Source organism: Drosophila suzukii, chromosome X, assembly GCF_043229965.1.
Source record: "Drosophila suzukii chromosome X, CBGP_Dsuzu_IsoJpt1.0, whole genome shotgun sequence".
Taxonomy (NCBI): domain Eukaryota; kingdom Metazoa; phylum Arthropoda; class Insecta; order Diptera; family Drosophilidae; genus Drosophila; species Drosophila suzukii.
Window position 1 is genome coordinate 1,414,774 of NC_092084.1, and position 15,938 is coordinate 1,430,711.

General features: G+C 52.2%; 7 protein-coding genes across 9 annotated transcripts; 5 read left to right on the forward strand and 2 right to left on the reverse strand.

Moving 5' to 3' along the window:
- Positions 1-78: 78 nt before the first annotated feature.
- On the forward strand, positions 79-675 carry ksh (transmembrane protein 167A-like protein ksh). The gene is made up of 3 exons (XM_017081502.4): positions 79-220; positions 287-396; positions 470-675. The coding sequence occupies exons 1-3, from the start codon at positions 218-220 to the stop codon at positions 573-575; spliced, it is 219 nt and encodes a 72-aa protein (XP_016936991.1). The 5' UTR covers positions 79-217; the 3' UTR covers positions 576-675.
- A 56-nt stretch (positions 676-731) lies between these two features.
- Positions 732-1,505, forward strand: LOC108015185 (arginine/serine-rich coiled-coil protein 2). The gene has a single exon (XM_017081499.4). The coding sequence runs from the start codon at positions 732-734 to the stop codon at positions 1,473-1,475; it is 744 nt and encodes a 247-aa protein (XP_016936988.3). The 3' UTR covers positions 1,476-1,505.
- Positions 1,506-1,556: 51 nt separating this feature from the next.
- On the reverse strand, positions 1,557-2,533 carry ND-18 (NADH:ubiquinone oxidoreductase subunit 18). Its single transcript, XM_017081500.4, has 3 exons — positions 2,342-2,533; positions 1,939-2,268; positions 1,557-1,871 (listed from the first exon to the last, which is right to left on the reverse strand). Exons 1-3 carry the CDS (start codon positions 2,389-2,391, stop codon positions 1,691-1,693), a joined length of 561 nt encoding a protein of 186 aa, XP_016936989.2. The 5' UTR covers positions 2,392-2,533; the 3' UTR covers positions 1,557-1,690.
- Positions 2,534-2,935: 402 nt separating this feature from the next.
- On the forward strand, positions 2,936-9,750 carry pcm (5'-3' exoribonuclease pacman). Of its 2 annotated transcripts, XM_017081495.4 has the most exons (13): positions 2,936-3,050; positions 3,350-3,479; positions 3,561-4,655; positions 4,714-5,022; positions 5,468-5,932; positions 5,998-6,266; positions 6,343-6,662; positions 6,727-7,620; positions 7,922-8,487; positions 8,545-9,006; positions 9,074-9,175; positions 9,236-9,307; positions 9,380-9,750. In XM_017081495.4, the coding sequence occupies exons 2-13, from the start codon at positions 3,405-3,407 to the stop codon at positions 9,449-9,451; spliced, it is 4,701 nt and encodes a 1,566-aa protein (XP_016936984.2). In that variant the 5' UTR covers positions 2,936-3,050; positions 3,350-3,404; the 3' UTR covers positions 9,452-9,750. The 2 variants fall into 2 exon arrangements, with proteins under 2 accessions (XP_016936984.2, XP_016936986.2); XM_017081497.4 differs by lacking the exon at positions 2,936-3,050 and having other exon boundaries at positions 3,206-3,479; positions 9,239-9,307.
- A 152-nt stretch (positions 9,751-9,902) lies between these two features.
- Positions 9,903-10,562, forward strand: LOC108015187 (uncharacterized). Of its 2 annotated transcripts, none has more exons than XM_017081501.4 (2): positions 9,903-10,151; positions 10,206-10,562. In XM_017081501.4, exons 1-2 carry the CDS (start codon positions 10,145-10,147, stop codon positions 10,520-10,522), a joined length of 324 nt encoding a protein of 107 aa, XP_016936990.1. In that variant the 5' UTR covers positions 9,903-10,144; the 3' UTR covers positions 10,523-10,562. The 2 variants fall into 2 exon arrangements, with proteins under 2 accessions (XP_016936990.1, XP_065723686.1); XM_065867614.2 differs by having other exon boundaries at positions 10,127-10,154.
- A 233-nt stretch (positions 10,563-10,795) lies between these two features.
- Positions 10,796-15,024, reverse strand: Naa15-16 (N-alpha-acetyltransferase 15/16). The gene is made up of 6 exons (XM_036820655.3): positions 14,642-15,024; positions 13,820-14,308; positions 12,932-13,719; positions 12,442-12,869; positions 11,729-12,381; positions 10,796-11,666 (listed from the first exon to the last, which is right to left on the reverse strand). The coding sequence occupies exons 1-6, from the start codon at positions 14,696-14,698 to the stop codon at positions 11,409-11,411; spliced, it is 2,673 nt and encodes an 890-aa protein (XP_036676550.1). The 5' UTR covers positions 14,699-15,024; the 3' UTR covers positions 10,796-11,408.
- A 316-nt stretch (positions 15,025-15,340) lies between these two features.
- On the forward strand, positions 15,341-15,931 carry mRpS14 (mitochondrial ribosomal protein S14). Its single transcript, XM_017081790.4, has 2 exons — positions 15,341-15,495; positions 15,559-15,931. The coding sequence occupies exons 1-2, from the start codon at positions 15,433-15,435 to the stop codon at positions 15,880-15,882; spliced, it is 387 nt and encodes a 128-aa protein (XP_016937279.1). The 5' UTR covers positions 15,341-15,432; the 3' UTR covers positions 15,883-15,931.
- Positions 15,932-15,938: the final 7 nt, after the last annotated feature.

Here is a 15,938-nt window from a genome sequence, read left to right on the forward strand (position 1 = left end):
CTTGTAACATTTTAGGGAATACCATAATTATATATTTCAGTACATTCTGTTTTTTTTTGTATTATTTAATTTGTAAGCATATCCGAATTTCTATTAGCCGCAATAGTTATCGAATCAGTTTTCTAGTGTCCAATCCGATTTTGGAACCAGTTCGCGCTGGCAGAGCAGCTGGCACGTCACTGGTTTACCGTTTGTTGTCGTTCCGATTCGCAAAATCATGGTTTGAATTAATTTTACTATCGTAATCTGATTCTGAGACTAATCTGTATTTCTTCCGCCTCCACAGAGTGCCCTGTTCAACTTCCAGAGCCTGCTGTCGGTCATCCTGCTGCTGATCTGCACCTGTGCTTATCTGCGCTCCCTGTTTCCCAGCATCATAGACCGGAACAAGACCGGGTAGGTACTCCTTCTCCTCCTGGAAGTTGCAATCCGTACTCCCAAGCTAAATCCCTCTCCCCGCCGATTGCAGATTCCTGGGCACTTTCTGGAAGCTGGCGAGGATCGGGGAGCGAAAGTCGCCCTGGGTGGGCGCCGCCTGCCTGATCATGGCCTTCACGGTCCTCTTCTGGAGCTGAGTGGCTCGTCTATATATATTACAACCGGCATAACATCGTAGATATTCCAAACTATTAAGGACTGTAAATACACGCTGCATTTCGCAGCACTGGTTAGACATTTTCGGCTTTCCCAACACTATCAATTTTCCTCGGTGTTTTGGTTTATCATTTATCATGTCTGGCGGAGATCGGGAGAAGCTGCGTCTCTTTATAGCCGCCAGTAGGAGGCGCTTGAGCGACCTCCTGGAGCGCCTAAACTGGAGCGAGCAGGGGGTGATGGAGGCCAGAAGTGGACACATTTCGGAGCAGAAAGCTGAGACAGTGGAGCAACTGCCCGCCTCCTGCTGCTTCAACCCCGCCTTCAGCGTTCAGCTCGACGACGCATCTGTCCAGCAAATTGTTGGAAAGAATGCGGGCCAGCCAAGTGGCGCTACCTGCTTTGAAGATCTTCAGGTGGCACTCAATGCGCCAAACAGGCTCCTCATCTACGAGCATGTCCTCCAGCACACTGCAAAGCATCCGCAGTTCGAGGATAATGCCGCCTTTGCCGAGCTAGTGGGCGAGACCAAGCGGGAGGGGAAGAAGCAGCGTCGCCACCGCAAGAGCAAGCCCACGCTTAACGAGGAGCTGCACCAGCTTGTTAGCCTTCAGATGCAGGCGCTGCAGAGGCAGTGGGAGCAGGAGAGAGCCCGGAAGGAGGAACGCAAGCAGAGGGAGCGGGAGCACAGGAAGAGGGAGCAGGAGCACAGAACGAGGGAGCAGGAGCACAAAAAGAGGGAGTGGGAGCACAGGCACGCGGGCAGTCGAAAGAGGAGTCGGAGTCGCAGTCGCAGCCCTGAGAAGCAGCGCCATGGACACAGGCGTCGGGAGGAGCGGAAGCCGCACAGGCATCATCATTCCTACTCTTCTGGCTACTAAAACGGGGAGTTTTCGCATCTGTAGGAAGAAGGGAATCAATAACCATCTGGACTTGGAGCACCAACATCAAACACCGAATACTGTGGTCACTAGAGGTCTTCCTATGTTTAGCCGACTGTTTATTTGGGTATTCAGATAATGAACAAAGGAAAGAGAAAAAAAAAGAACAATTGTCTATGATCCTGGCTTGAGGATCCTCCTGGCAGTGGAGGAGCCTACTTGGTGGAGACGCGCGTGCGCTTGTTCCAGGCAAAGTTGACGCCGTAGTTCTTGACGCGCTCCTTCTTGGGTTTCTCGCCGCCGTCGACATACCAGCGCCAGCCGTTCCGTTCGCAGTATGTAATGGCCTCCTCCTGGGAACCGAACTGCACGTTCATGTTGGACAGCGGGTCGCCGCTGGAATGGCAGAACACCAGAAGTTGGTTACTGATTGTTTCGTTGGACAGAGAGAGTAGCTACTCACGTGGATGCCCAGCCCATCAGGGGGTTCTCCCAGCGCTCGCGGTTGTCGAACTCGATCTGCCAGGTGTTGATGTTGTCAGTGCCGCTCTGCATGGCATTCTTGGGCGGAATATGGATGCGGACGCGGCGTTCCTTGAGATGCTCTTCGGGGACACCGGTTATAGGGCCAAGATTGACGGCCGTGGGCACCGAGATCTTGCCGCTCAGCTTGTTGCGCTGCTCCAGCTCATCGGGACGGGCCAGGGCCAGCTTGGGGTCCAGTGGACCGCCGTCAGGTGAGGATGAGGATGCGGATGCCCAGCGGGCGGCGGCCAGTTTGTTGGCCTGGTAGCTGCAATGGAGCAGGAAAGCAGATTATATTGGCCAGTTCGATGCACCTGCCCGGGCCGCGGGCACCCACTTACAGCTGCAGAGAGGCAGTGCCTCGGCACATCACTTGGCGGAGGGCCGACATTTCGCTAGGGGTGCTGAACTGCTCTCAACACTCGCAGAATTCGGCTACAAAATACGAATTACGTAAAATTTGGAACACAAGCGCTTTGCAGTTGGGAAAACAGCTGTTCGTTTTTTATTCTAATTGGAGACAGTGCGATTATTCCACAGGCGGTCACACTGAAAGGTCGGGAGGGTGTCTTTGCTGACATATTTTTGATATATTTTAGTTATCGCGTCGGAAAAATGTATTGCTTGTGACTTTTTATTTAAATAGCCTATTCTGATTTTGTTGTATTTCTTACCCAATTTACTTCATTTTCTGGGCAAGAGTAAATTGAGTTTTTATTTATTTTGTAATTAGGTTAATATTACCCCTAAACTAACGCATTGTAAACAAGACTGAGAAGAGGGTTATTTTCGACATCAAATTCGGAAAGTCTCAGTTGTCATTTGAAAAGAAAACATTAATTTCTGTCTTTGCAATATAAACCAGACATATCACTTCGAAATACCAAAAATATTCCTGGAGTGTGTCTCCGCTAACTGCCACTGCTTTACTTTAGCCTCTATTTCCGCGCTTCAACGCCTGCTGTTTACCTGTAAAATTTGCAATCAACCACGGTGTCACACATTATTTTGCATTCGAAGAATTGCATTTCTGCTAGTGCTGCCAGATTGGTTTGTTTGGGCCCCTGATACGAAAAGATAGTTTATATACATTTTAGAAATAGGAAAAAGCGATATACTATTTTGTTAAGATTAACACTTGTGTAAATCCTTCTTTTCAAGAGAATTTGATTGAGTTAAATCCTTTTTGGCCTTGCCACAAGGTTAAAACTCACGTGGGCCGACTTTGTGGCAACGCCACGCCTACTATTTGCAAATAAGGTCTTAATCAATACAACTACACACACAGTTGATAAAGAAAAACAACCGAAAACACTAAAACTTTCGCCCACAAAAATCAAAATTTTCAGTGACCAAGGAGGAGTTGCACGGTAGTATCCACAGATCCCAATCCAGAGCAGCGACATGGGAGTCCCGAAGTTCTTCCGCTACATCAGCGAGCGTTATCCTTGCCTCAGTGAGTTGGCGCGGGAGCACAGCGTAAGTGGATGCGGAGGATGCGGATGCGGATCCAGGATAGCTATATTATCTACTTATGTGCTATGTGTCCTTACCCCCTAGATACCCGAGTTCGACAACCTGTACCTGGACATGAACGGCATCGTGCACAACTGCTCGCATCCGGATGACAACAACATACACTTTCACCTGGAGGAGCAGCAGATATTCCAGGACATCTTCAACTACGTGGACAAGCTGTTCTACCTGATCAAGCCGCAGCGTCTCTTCTTCTTGGCCGTCGACGGGGTGGCACCGCGGGCCAAAATGAACCAGCAGCGGAGCAGGAGATTCCGATCGGCCCGCGAGGCGGAGCAACTGGAGGCGAAGGCGGCGCAGCGGGGCGAGCGGCGGGAGCACGAGCGCTTCGATAGCAACTGCATCACCCCGGGCACCGAGTTCATGGTGCGGCTGCAGGACGGGCTGCGCGCCTTCCTCAAGACGAAGATCTCCACGGACCCACTGTGGCAGCGGTGCAGCGTAATCCTCAGCGGCCAGGAGACGCCCGGTGAGGGCGAGCACAAGATCATGGACTACATTCGGTACATGAAGGCCCAGCCGGACTTTGACCCCAATACGCGCCACTGCCTGTACGGCCTGGACGCCGATCTGATCATCCTGGGTCTCTGCACCCACGAACTGCACTTCGTGGTGCTGCGCGAGGAGGTCAAGTTCGGGCGGAACGTGAAGCGCGCCTCGGTGGAGGAGACGCGCTTTTTCTTGCTGCACCTGGGCCTGCTGCGCGAGTACTTGGAGCTCGAGTTCGACGCTCTCAGTACGCCCGAGCGGAAGTTGGACGTGGCGCAGCTTATTGACGATTGGGTTCTGATGGGCTTCATGGTCGGTAACGACTTTATACCCCATCTGCCGTGTCTCCACATCTCCTCCAATGCCCTACCGCTGCTTTACCGCACTTACATCAGCATTTACCCGGCCCTCGGCGGTAACATCAACGAAAACGGCAAGCTAAACCTGCGCCGCCTGCAGATCTTCATGTCGGCCCTCACCGAGGTGGAACTAGAGCAGTTCAAGGAGCACGCCGACGATCTGAAGTACATGAATGCCAAGACGGAGGCCTTCGACATCGATGTGGCCCAGATCACGGCCAACGAGAGCTACGATTCGGACCTGGGAGCCCTCATCAGTGAGAGCATGAAGGTAAGCGGTGATCCCGCTGACCTTAGTCCACCTGGTAATCCCCTTTCCATATCCCCAGCTCTACGAGGACGACAGCGAGGAGGACTGGAGCAACGAGGAAGCGATGCTGACGAACGAGTTTAAGAACTACAAGCGTAACTACTACCGCAACAAGTTCAAGAGGGAGGCGCAGGGCCAGCTGCTCGAGGAGTTGGGCCACCACTACGTCAACGCGCTGCAGTGGGTCCTCGACTACTACTACCGCGGCGTGCAGTCCTGGGATTGGTACTACCCCTTTCACTACGCGCCGTTTATCAGCGACCTCAAGAACATCGAGCAGGTCCAGATAGACTTCCAGCTGGGGACGCCCTTCCTTCCATTCCAGCAGGTAAGCACTCTGAATTGGAGGTCAGCGGCTTTGGCGCACTTTAATTGGTTTATTAAACCCAAAATGTATTTTAATACAGTCAGTATATCCATAGTGGCCTCTTTCTGTATTATAAGATCATATACCTATCCTGCTCTAACTTATGGACCTAGATAACAACTTTTTTGTTTAGAAATAAATCTTTGCATTGGACGTTCGATCAACCAAGAACTAAAAGTACAAGTTATTTAATATAATTTTTAAATTAAAATTTATCAATAAAAGTTGTTACATATTGATAAATATGCTCTATTTAGTAAAACACAAATTTAAAAAAAAATCGTATTTATCAATTTACTTGATAAGAATAACCAAATAGGGATTATTTTATACTCTTCATTTTAAATATTATAATCCTTACATATATTAAAGCTTTACTAAATCCTGCCTCCCCTTCTCCACGCAGCTCTTGGCGGTGCTACCGGCGGCCAGTTGCAAGCTACTCCCACTCGCCTACCATGACCTCATGCTGCTGCCCAGCAGTCCGCTGGCCGAGTTCTATCCGCTGGACTTCGAGAGCGACCTCAACGGCAAGAAGCACGACTGGGAGGCGGTGGTGCTGATACCCTTCATAGACGAGCGGCGGCTGCTAGCTGCGATGCGTCCCTGCGAGGTGCTGCTCTCAGAGGCGGAGCGCGAGCGTAACCGCCACGGTCCCATGTACATTTACAGGCACAGTTCAGAGTCGCAGGGTCCCATGGCCCCGCAACCGCCGCTGCGGGGGCTGGCGAACCTCTTCTGCACCGAGGTGGCCAAGTGGTCGCGCGAGATCGCCCTCAACCTGCCGCACAGCGTGTGTGTGGAGCTGCCCAATGCGGCGCGGCACGTTTTCTTCCCGGGCTTTCCCACCATGCAGCATCTGCCCTTCGACGTGAGTGTTATATTGGCCATTCCGCTCGTAATGCCAGCCTTTATATGTGCCCTCCCATCTTCTAGTTTGAGCTTCGACACGATCGCGTCAAGGTTTTCGAGCAGGTGAGCCGCAACCAGAACATGGTCCTTAAGCCGCGCAAACGGCAACTGGAGGACAGCCTGGAGGCGGTGGCCGGGCAGTATCTGGAGCAGGTGGTGCACATCGGTTGGCCGCATCTCATCAAGGCCAAGGTGGTGCGCGTCGCCACGCGAGATCAGCGGGTCGACGAGGAGGGACTCTCGGCAAATGAGTCGCGCCGCTTTGACTCGGAGTGCAAGACGCTGCAGGAACAGTTGAGTGTGAAGCCGCTTCCTGCATCCGTCGCCCAACTGCTAATGCTCCTCCTCCTTCTCTCTCCCTTCTGACAGCTTTACCACGCGCATGGGCATCCAGTTTCACAACTACGACGTGCTCGTCTACGTGCGCACCTACGCAGGCAGCTCCACGGAGTTTGGGGCCAAGGGAACGCTAAAGGTCCGCGATGCGTGGAGCAGCGCTATCACCGGCTATCCAGCCCAGGGTGTGGTGGCCGAACTGGCCGTGAAGGAGAGCATGCGAAAGCAGTTCAGCAAGGTTGAGGACTTCTTTCCCGCCGGCAGCCCGATTTTCTTCATCGGCAATCCGTATTACGGCAGCGAGGGCACTGTGATGGATCCCCTGCTCGCCTACAGCTGCGGCCGCATCCAGGGTAATCCAGTCTCGGGGAATTTTGTCCCGTTCACCCTCTCATCTTGTTCTTTTTATCGCTACAGTCAACATCCGTGTGCGTCCGGAACCGGATGTCCAGGAGGCACGCGCCTTGCAGGAAAATCGCGATCGGGACTTGTTAAACACCTACGAGGTCTGCCACTTACTGAACATCAACGGGCGGGCCTTGGGTCGCCTTACCGGCACAGTGTGGGTGGTTCTCGGTCCTCGGCGGGAGAAGATGGAGAACGTGGCGAAGCACAACATTGGCCTGCAGCTCAAGTACCCGCGACAAAACGAGGAGCGTGCCGGCTACTGCTGCCGGTCAGGCAACCAGTGGTTCTACTCCAGCCTTGCCTTGGAACTGATGCGGGACTATTGTCAGCGTTACCCGGACGTAGTCGCCTTCTTTGGAGTCAGCAACGATCGCGGCGAATACGTCTTTGAACAGGATGTTTTCCCGGATGCCATTGGCCAGCACCGCGTTGAGGATCTAGCCAACTGGGTGCGCCAGCAGCCGCACATGAAGGTGGAGCGGATCTCGTGCGGCTCCAAAACAGTCTGCCGCGAGACGGTGGAGCTGCTGATGGCCGCCGTTGACGAGCTGCGCTCGCTGCCCGTCAAGGACGTTAAGCTGCAGGTTAAGCCGCATTTGCTCATCAAGCCCAATGTCACGCTGCCGGAAGTCTACCGATCGCGGCGGCCGGTGCGACTTTTCGACCGCGTCATTATCGTCCGCACCATATACATGGTGCCGGTGGGGATCAAGGGCACGGTGATCGGCATCCACCCCGTCACCGATCCCAATCCGGTCCGCCTGGAATGCGTCCATGCCGTGGACACCTTCTGCGAGGTGCTGTTCGACAAGCCCGTTCCGAATTGCAACGACATCCACGGCATCGCCCAAGATCGGGTCTACAAGGTGCCCGAGAACGCCATGGTGGTCATCTTCACGAACGGTAAGTTCAGCAAGTCTAGCACTCGTATTTATTTATTTTGTTTGTAGGCTTTATCAAAGTTAATTTACGGAAAGGGCTAGGGATTGGGATTATGTGTGTACTTTTCTTAGAAGGCATATATCCCTTATATGTATATATAGTTTAACATTTATATAAAACATAAAAAAAACGTATATTCATTTTAAGATTAACAGATAATATTAATAGGCTAAGAAGCCATCTAAGATTTATCACGTTATAGCCTCCGAGGGCGGCATGCCTCCTTTAAACATTTACTAATGCAACAATTTTCTTCTTTTAGAACAAACACAGAAGACAAACGACAAGGCTCAGTCGACGAGGACTCCCCAGCAGAACGACAACAACGTCCGGACGAACCCTCGCGATCTACAACAGGCGAGCAGCAGCCGTTATGTGACCGCAGCAGGATCGAATTGGGTACCCATCACGATGAAGACAGAGGTTTCCGACGAGTTCGTGAAGACCAGAGGCGACGCGAAGGGCAAACCGGAGTGGTCCAGGTCAGGCCAGCCGCAGTCGCAGGCGCAGCCGATGGCGGAGCAGAAGATTTCCAACTGGCGGGATCGGGCTAGTGCCCCAACGACCAACCCTCAGCCGGCGGCAGAAAGTTGGCGGCAGAATTCCTCACGCCAGCAGGGCGGCAGTTCCTCCGTGGCTCCGGCCCAGGCGCCTCGCACTGCAGCTCCGGCTGCCACGGTGACTCCGCAGGATCAGACACTGGCGCTCATGTCATTGCTGGGCTTGAAGAAGGAGCGGGAGGCGACGCAATCTCTGGAGTCGACGCAGCAGCAGCCACAGCCACGTCCACCGCCACTGCAGCAGGCTCCAACTCCCGGGCAAATGCCTGTAAGTCCTTTCAGCCGAGATTTGCCTTGCCTACTCGTTCATGTGCACCCATTTCAGAACTTGCCCAAGCCACCACTCTTCTGGCAGCAGGAGGCGCAGAAGCAACAGCAGAGCGATCGCATCAAGAGCCAGCAGTGGTACAGAAGCGCCCAGGCGGGAGCTGATCTTGGGCAGCCGCCACCCATAGCTGGTGCCCAGATGAGGCAGCCACTGCTGCAGCAGCATGCCAGCGTACCCCACTCTGGATTCAACAATGGAAATCAGCAGCGATCCAACCACAACATGGCTGCGCAGAGTGTTTTCAACAACAACCATGTGCGCATGCAGCAGACCAATCCCTACCAGACGTACCAGCCGCACCATACGCCGGATCTACCGCCATTCCAGCAGCTGAAGGATATCCACAATGTGGTTTCGCCTCGATACTCCTCAATACAGGACTTTGTGCCCATACAGGCGTATCGTCCGAGGAAATCGAAGCGTACCCAGCCAATCGGTGGTCGTCAGGAGCCAGATGCTGTAATAATAAATTAAATTAATTAATTGGGTTTGGCGATATCATTTCAAGTATCTTTGTTTTGTGCAGCAATCGTTGAACGACACCACAGACACAACTTCTAGTTCTAGTCTTCCGGACAAGTCACCGAGTGATCAAGCTGTCGAGCTAATGCAAACGCTTAATATTCAGGTGAGCATTGACCCACGTCGATCACGCAATAATCCCTGGAATAATATCTTTCTGGATCAGCAGCCGTCGGTATCACAGTCCGAATCGAATGCTGTCCCAGCAGCTGGAACGGTTGAATCCGGATCATCTCAGGTGAGAAAAGTAGTTCAGCCTTACCTTTCATATACATTATCTTTTTTAACACTCACATTTCCTTTTTTCTAGGCAACCAGGCCAAGGAAACAACGAGTACCCCGAATTGGGGCCAAATTTGATTTGGAATATATAATGCATTGAGATGATGATAATACAAATATTGCTCCACGAAGGACGGGGTCTACTCAATGAATTGCTCGTCTATAAGATCCCATTGCTTGAAATTTGAAAACTCTGTATTCCTAAGTTTAAAACCCACCTAACGCTAAGCAAAAAGTTGTTTAGAACCATCAAATTTTCATTTCCTAGTCTGTGCAAGGCATTCGAAGAAGCCGCATCCAATGGACTGTATTTCCCACAAAAATTGTTGATTATATTAATACTGAAATGAGACTGACTCATATTTTTTTCCTCTTAAAATAAACTCGACTTTTTCCTGATATTCCTTGTATTTATTACTAGTATAATAGATATCAGTCCTTTTTATTTTAGTCGTTTACCAGATATTATAGTATGTGTCATGTAAATGAGTGTTTTAAAAGGAACTCGCTCTGTAAGAGTAGTTGCACCTAAATAAAAATGGTCACAGTAAACATGTTTGGAATTTTAGTGTGGGTTTATTTTAAGACTTTAGAACCGGAGCATAACTGCCAAATTTGCTTTACAAACCAAAAATAAGACCATATCGTGCCATTAAAACAGATACGATAGATGATGTATAGTTGCTGAAAAGTGTGCGATATTTTTTATGATGAAAGTTCTGTTCATCATAGCAGGCCTAGTGTTACAAGCAGGGATATTTTTCATACTGCTCTAATCAACGTCGGAAGGAACATGTCAGGTGGTAAATTTTTTCTACAACAAATTTTCATTTTTAATGGTTTTTCCCCTTAAGACGAAGAACTAAATAACAAGCTAAAGTCCAGTGGACGTTATATGACTGCAGTCGGAACTGATTGGATGCCAATAACCATGAAGTCGCAGATTTCTGACGAGTTCGTGAAGACGGGTGCTTCCCCGAAGGCCAAACCGGAGCCCCGGGCCCAGCCAGAAGCTTCGAAGCCGGTGTCGGAGATTTCCAACTGGCGAGAGCGGAAGACTACCAACTGGCGCGAGGAGAAGACTTCCAACTGGCGCGAGCAGAAGATAACCAACTGGCGCGAGCGTCCCAATGGCCATCAGCCAGGTTCCAGCTCTTACAATGCTAAATAAAAGGGCAAGTCATCAAGCCTATGCCATCGACTTTCTTAAAGTGTTGTTTTTGTGATTTTACAAATTGGGTCGGAGTATTATGGCCGTCTTCTTGTCCGTTTTTTAGTCATAAAAACGTATACGCGGACAAGAAAACGATCCCTTATCAATGCAAAATACATTATACAGACCACAAGTAGCTAAAAGACTAAGAACAAGGGTACTCAACACATCCCCCGCTCTCATTTGCATGTGCTCAATCGAAATTTAATAAGACTTGTCTTTCGTTACGAATTAAGGTTTTGATTTGCGTATAATTAATTACGACTTTATATGTACATACAATGCATTCGTTAAAAATAATAAGAAATAAAATGTTAAAAGAAAGCCAGCAGCAAGTGTAGTGTTGTCAACAAGGGTTCTTCCATTTCAATCAATTTAAAAAGTCCTACAACAGTGTCAACTTGGTTAATTATATATGTAGCTATGTGGCTCCTGGCGGAACTATTATGGGATGCTGTGTGGATCTGCCATGAGGATGGATGAAGGGATGTGTGTTCTCAGGTGGGATTGGTGGGGTCACCACCGCACAAAAAGGCACACCGCTCAGCAAATCAGATAAACTCAGCTTTGCTTCGATCAGCTCAGCCTCTTCGTCATAGCATTTTAGCATTTAGTTGGTTGTTGTTGTTGTTAATAGTGAATTTTATTGTGGTTGCCGTTGTTTATAGAGCTAAGCTTATTCCTGTTCATATTGTTTTGTTGTTAGTTAGGTTCGCTTCTCATTCTCCTTCTCATTATTGTTGTTTTTTTGTTGTTGTGGTTGTTAGTGCTATCCGCGGATCTGTTTTGTTGCTGTTAGAATATATCTGCGGTTGCGGGTTTTAGGTAGCAGTCTTGTTTGGTCCTAAGACGCTGCCGCTGCCGTGGCCAAAACCGACACCGGTTCACTAGAATCAACATGAATCAATTGCTGCTGCTCCTCCTCGGCGCGCAGCTTGGCGGCCTCCTTCTCCTGCAGCTGGGCCTCCAGCTCCTCGACATTACGAAAGATGCGGGCATACTGGAAGCGTTCATGGCACGCTTGCTGGTAAAGAGCGGCCTCGGCCTCGCACTCCCCAAACACATCGCCGTCCCGCAACGCTGTGTAGATTTTGGTGGCCTCCTGTGAATGTAAATTTACAGCGTAAGTTGTTGAGAACAGGGGGTCAGACAATATCCACTCACCTCTAGCCGCAGCTTGGTCAGGTTGAAGCTGGTGACCAGCTTGACGGCCGCCGCCTTTTTACTATTGTCCAGCTCGTACAGACTGCGGGCGCCCTCGTATAAATGCAGTATGGAAGCGTTGTGTTTGGCAATGAACTCGTCGTTGAGCTGCTGGGGCGTCTTGCTGCCTATCAGTTCTTTGGTGGCCTTGTCCAGCACCTGCTGCACGTGCTCATTGAACGGCTGTTCCTTGGCGGCGATTGTCAACGACTTCACAAAGCGTATAATGCAGCTGTGAACTTCGGGGTGCGCGGGGTTAACGGCGCGAGCGCGCCGAATGCACTGCAGCATTAGGAGCAGCTTGTTCTTGCGGTAGTACACCTCGAAGGCCAGCAGGTGCGTCTCGATGCGCTCCTTGGCCAGCTGTTGTAGCGGCTTTAGGAAATCGATGGCCTTCTCCAGCGGATCATCCGTGCGCTCCAGCTTCTCGGCCACCAGCTCGTCCAGCTGCGGAGCATCGGGATCGGTCTCCTGGTTCGCCTGCTGCTTCGACTTCTGGTGCTGTTCGCGCTTCACCTGCGCCTGTGCGGCCTGCGCACTCTCCAGTTCGGCTTTCTTCTTGGCCTTGCGCTGTTTGCTGCGCAGCTTCTTCAGTTCCGAAGGGGGCAGGTTCTCTGTGGCGGAATTAGGTCGGTTAAGCGTTTGTACAAAAGGAGTCTTATCAGTTTAATTACCAATGTCGATCTCCTCAATGGTCGCCTCCGACTTGAGCGGCTTGTCGTAGAGACGGATGTACACCTCTATGGCGCACTTAGCCGCCTTGAAGTAGAAGGGATGCTGGCGCAGTACGTCCTCTAGCCGCAGAAGGCCAACGTAGGCGCGGAGTGTCATTTTGCGCATGCAGTAGGTGTGGAAATCGAACTGGTCCTCGACGATCTCAGCGAAGTGGCGCTCCACCTCGTGGCACTTCTTCAGCGACTCGCCCCAGCGACCCATCCGCTGATATGCCAGGGCGCACTCCGTCTGGAACCACATGCATTGCATCTCGTTCAAGTTGTCCATGGCGGATACGCCCTCGCGGGTGAACTTGGCGCAGATCTCCTCTGCTTCCTGCACCATGTTGCCGCGCAGCATGTACTTGGCACACTTCGAATTGATGTAGCTGAGAGGGGAGGAAAATGTAAGTCTCTTTGAGAAATTCGGCTTCGTTCAAGCGACACTTACCGATCCGCCGTGTCCATGCTCTGCGCCTCTTCCAGCCAGACGTACGCCTCCACAGGATCGCCGGCATGCTTGAAGATGCGACCCTTGGTAATGAGCAACTCGATCAGCGTGGGCGTATGGTCGATCGCCACATTGATGTACTCGAGGGCACGGTCCGTGTCACGCATGTAGTCGTAGTGCTGCGCCAGGAACAGAGCCGTCCACACCAGCGCCGATGCCGGCTCGACGGGAACCCCGGCATCAGCGTCCCCGCGAGAGAAGTGGCCGGAACGCGTCAGGTTTTCGAAATACTGCAGCGTCAGCTCCTCGATGGTGGCCGCCTTCTCCGGGATCTGGTGCAGCGTGCGCACGTTGACAAAGAGCGGCGGAATGCCCTTACGCAGACCGCGACGCAGGTACTCATCGGCCACGATGCGAAACTCGGCGCCGGTGGCGATGTTCAAAGGCAGGCGGCGGGGACAAAGGGCGCGCGGGTACTGCTCCTGGAACACGCGATAGATTGCCACCACGGCACTGGACTCGGTCGCCTGGCGGGCGGCCATGTACTGTTCATAGTACAGCACATTCTCCGGATTGCGGCGGATCAGGGACTCGAAGATGGGCACAGCCTTCTCCTGCTGCTGAAGCTTGATGTACAGGTCACCCATAGTCTCGCGCACGGCCAGCTTGTCAACGATCTGGGCCTGGTACTTGGTCAGATGATCCACGGCCTGCTGCAGGCGCTCCGACTCGATGAGTATCTGGTTCTGGTAGAGCAGCAGCTCCGAGTGGCGGTAGTCGTGCGCCTCCTACCCGTGGAGCAACATGAAAGAGGCAAGAAAATGGATAAATTGGATTATACAATGGCATCGGCGTTGGCCATACGGGCCAGGGTAGCCAGGTACATACAATCGAGGTCTGCGATTGGCTGAACGTCTCCAGGATGCTGTTGGCCATGTCGTAGTCCCGCAGCAGATGGTAGCTCATGGCGAAGCCGATCCAGGAGGCGTGCTGCGAGGGGCGCAGCGTAAACAGGTGGTGGCGCGTCTCCTTGTAGCCCTCCAGGTCACGCATCTGGATCTGCAGCAGCGACAAGTCCTTTAGGATTTGCAGGTTGTCCTTCTCCCACTTGAGCGCGTTGCGATAGCACTTAATGGCCTCATCGTACTTCTTGTCGCTGCGCTGGAGCAGTCCGTAGACATGCCAGCAGACGTGGGAACGCAGATCGTTGCGCAGTCCCAGACGCACATACTTGTAGGCCTCCTCGCGGCGCCCCAGGCCGTTCAGAGTCAATCCCTTCATGGCCAGCGTCTCGCCGTGCTCCGTGTACTTGGGATTGGACAGGATCTGCTTGGCCAGCTTCAGGCCGTTTTTGTACTGCTTCATTTCGTAGCATTTCTGGCGGGGCACAGAGATTAGATAGTGGATTAGTCGAGGGATTAGTCCATTTGGCGCATCCCGCCCAGTGGCAAAATTTTGAGGTTATGCTACCATCGAGCGGTACACCGTAGTCGCGATGGAGGTGGAGTACCCAGGAGTTGCACATCCCGGACAGCCGCGTGTTGGCCTACGTTTTGCTTTGGCCAAAAATAGGCACTCCACCTGACTTGGCCGAAAAAGCACATGGATGTACCGAAGCCGGTGAGTAGCGGGAACTTTGGGGGGTCAGGGGGCACGTAGGGGAGCTATATGGGCAGGGGCAGGGGCAGGGGCAACCACCACCCGGCTTACAAGTAGCTTGCGGAAGAGCGCACCCTCCTTGGGCGGCAGGGGATCGCTGGAAGGCATCTCTGCAAGGCTGCGGCTGCTCCTCTTCTACTGCTGCTTCTTCTTCTCGGTCGGCTCTTGTTCTTTCTTTCCTCAGCTGCTGACTCTCTGGGATTTTCCTCGCCTGGCCGTGAATTGCACCCGACTGCGGGATCTGCGGTTCGGGATCAGCGCTCTGAGTTGCTTCGACGGCACGGGGGGTAGCTGGATGCGATTCGATCGGCAGAGTAGTTGGGTAGACACACCACACAAGGCGAAAAAGGCAAACTGCGGGCACGAGCAAATTTCTAACTCGACGTGAGACGGCCACACACACGCACACCAGTCAGCACGGCTATACACATGCACGCACTGGCGCACACACACCGGCACGCGGATGCACGCGTCCCGCGGCGAACGTCGCTAGTAACCGCGCCTCGCTACGAATGGCTAGAAACGCGCTCGTTTCAAATCTTGGACGGCTGTGTTATGTAAAGCTGCTGAATCATTAATTAAAACTTATTCGAACCGTGGGTGGCTAGTGGGCGATCTATGCGATTCTTAGACACATTCCAAAAAGCCTACTTGTTCGTAGCTTTTGCATAGGCAATTCAGGTGAAATTATATTTCCGAAATATACGACCATACAGTTGCCATTCGCAGGCAAGCCAATCAGCTGTGCACGACAGCACTTATCGATAGCTGAGTGCGATAGCCAACACAACCGATAAGCTATCGGGAAAGAGGAAGAAGAACGCACCGGCAGGAACAGCAACATGAATTCTCTGGCCAGGATCGGGGGCTTTGTTTGCCAATCGGTGCAGATAGCCGGCTGCGGAGTAAGTATGCCACCCGCTCCGCATGTGTAAATCCAACTAATCCCAATCGCTGCACCCGAACAGCTGCAGCAGGTGCGCACCAAGTACGCCGACTGGAAGATGATCCGCGATGTCAAGCGTCGCAAGTGTGTCCGGGAGCACGCCGTGGAGCGGCTGCGGGTCAACTCGCTGCGCAAGAACGACATCCTGCCGCCGGAGCTGCGCGAGCTGGCCGACGCTGAGATTGCCGCCTTTCCGAGGGATTCATCGTTGGTCCGAGTGCGGGAGCGCTGTGCGCTTACGTCACGGCCGCGCGGAGTCGTCCACAAGTATCGGCTCAGCCGGATCGTTTGGCGCCACCTCGCCGACTATAACAAACTGTCCGGCGTGCAGCGCGCCATGTGGTAGCGGCTCCTTCTGTTAGCAATCTAGGGAAATAAACCATGTTAGTAGTCCACTTCCCG

Excerpts from the sequence above, each read along its gene's own strand:
- LOC108015185 (XM_017081499.4), top strand. The coding sequence starts at position 732 with ATGTCTGGCGGAGATCGGGAGAAGCTGCGTCTCTTTATAGCCGCCAGT.
- pcm (XM_017081495.4), top strand. The coding sequence starts at position 3,405 with ATGGGAGTCCCGAAGTTCTTCCGCTACATCAGCGAGCGTTATCCTTGC. Across the intron at positions 3,480-3,560 it reads AGTTGGCGCGGGAGCACAGC|ATACCCGAGTTCGACAACCT; the intron begins GTAAGTGGATGC and ends CTTACCCCCTAG. Across the intron at positions 9,176-9,235 it reads TGCAAACGCTTAATATTCAG|CAGCCGTCGGTATCACAGTC; the intron begins GTGAGCATTGAC and ends TTTCTGGATCAG.
- Naa15-16 (XM_036820655.3), bottom strand. The coding sequence starts at position 14,698 with ATGCCTTCCAGCGATCCCCTGCCGCCCAAGGAGGGTGCGCTCTTCCGC. Across the intron at positions 13,720-13,819 it reads GCCAATCGCAGACCTCGATT|GAGGCGCACGACTACCGCCA; the intron begins GTATGTACCTGG and ends CTCCACGGGTAG. Across the intron at positions 12,382-12,441 it reads CATTGAGGAGATCGACATTG|AGAACCTGCCCCCTTCGGAA; the intron begins GTAATTAAACTG and ends ATTCCGCCACAG.
- ND-18 (XM_017081500.4), bottom strand. The coding sequence starts at position 2,391 with ATGTCGGCCCTCCGCCAAGTGATGTGCCGAGGCACTGCCTCTCTGCAG. Across the intron at positions 2,269-2,341 it reads GGCACTGCCTCTCTGCAGCT|CTACCAGGCCAACAAACTGG; the intron begins GTAAGTGGGTGC and ends GCTCCATTGCAG. Across the intron at positions 1,872-1,938 it reads CTGATGGGCTGGGCATCCAC|CGGCGACCCGCTGTCCAACA; the intron begins GTGAGTAGCTAC and ends CTGCCATTCCAG.
- ksh (XM_017081502.4), top strand. Across the intron at positions 397-469 it reads ATAGACCGGAACAAGACCGG|ATTCCTGGGCACTTTCTGGA; the intron begins GTAGGTACTCCT and ends CGCCGATTGCAG.
- mRpS14 (XM_017081790.4), top strand. The coding sequence starts at position 15,433 with ATGAATTCTCTGGCCAGGATCGGGGGCTTTGTTTGCCAATCGGTGCAG. Across the intron at positions 15,496-15,558 it reads TGCAGATAGCCGGCTGCGGA|CTGCAGCAGGTGCGCACCAA; the intron begins GTAAGTATGCCA and ends GCACCCGAACAG.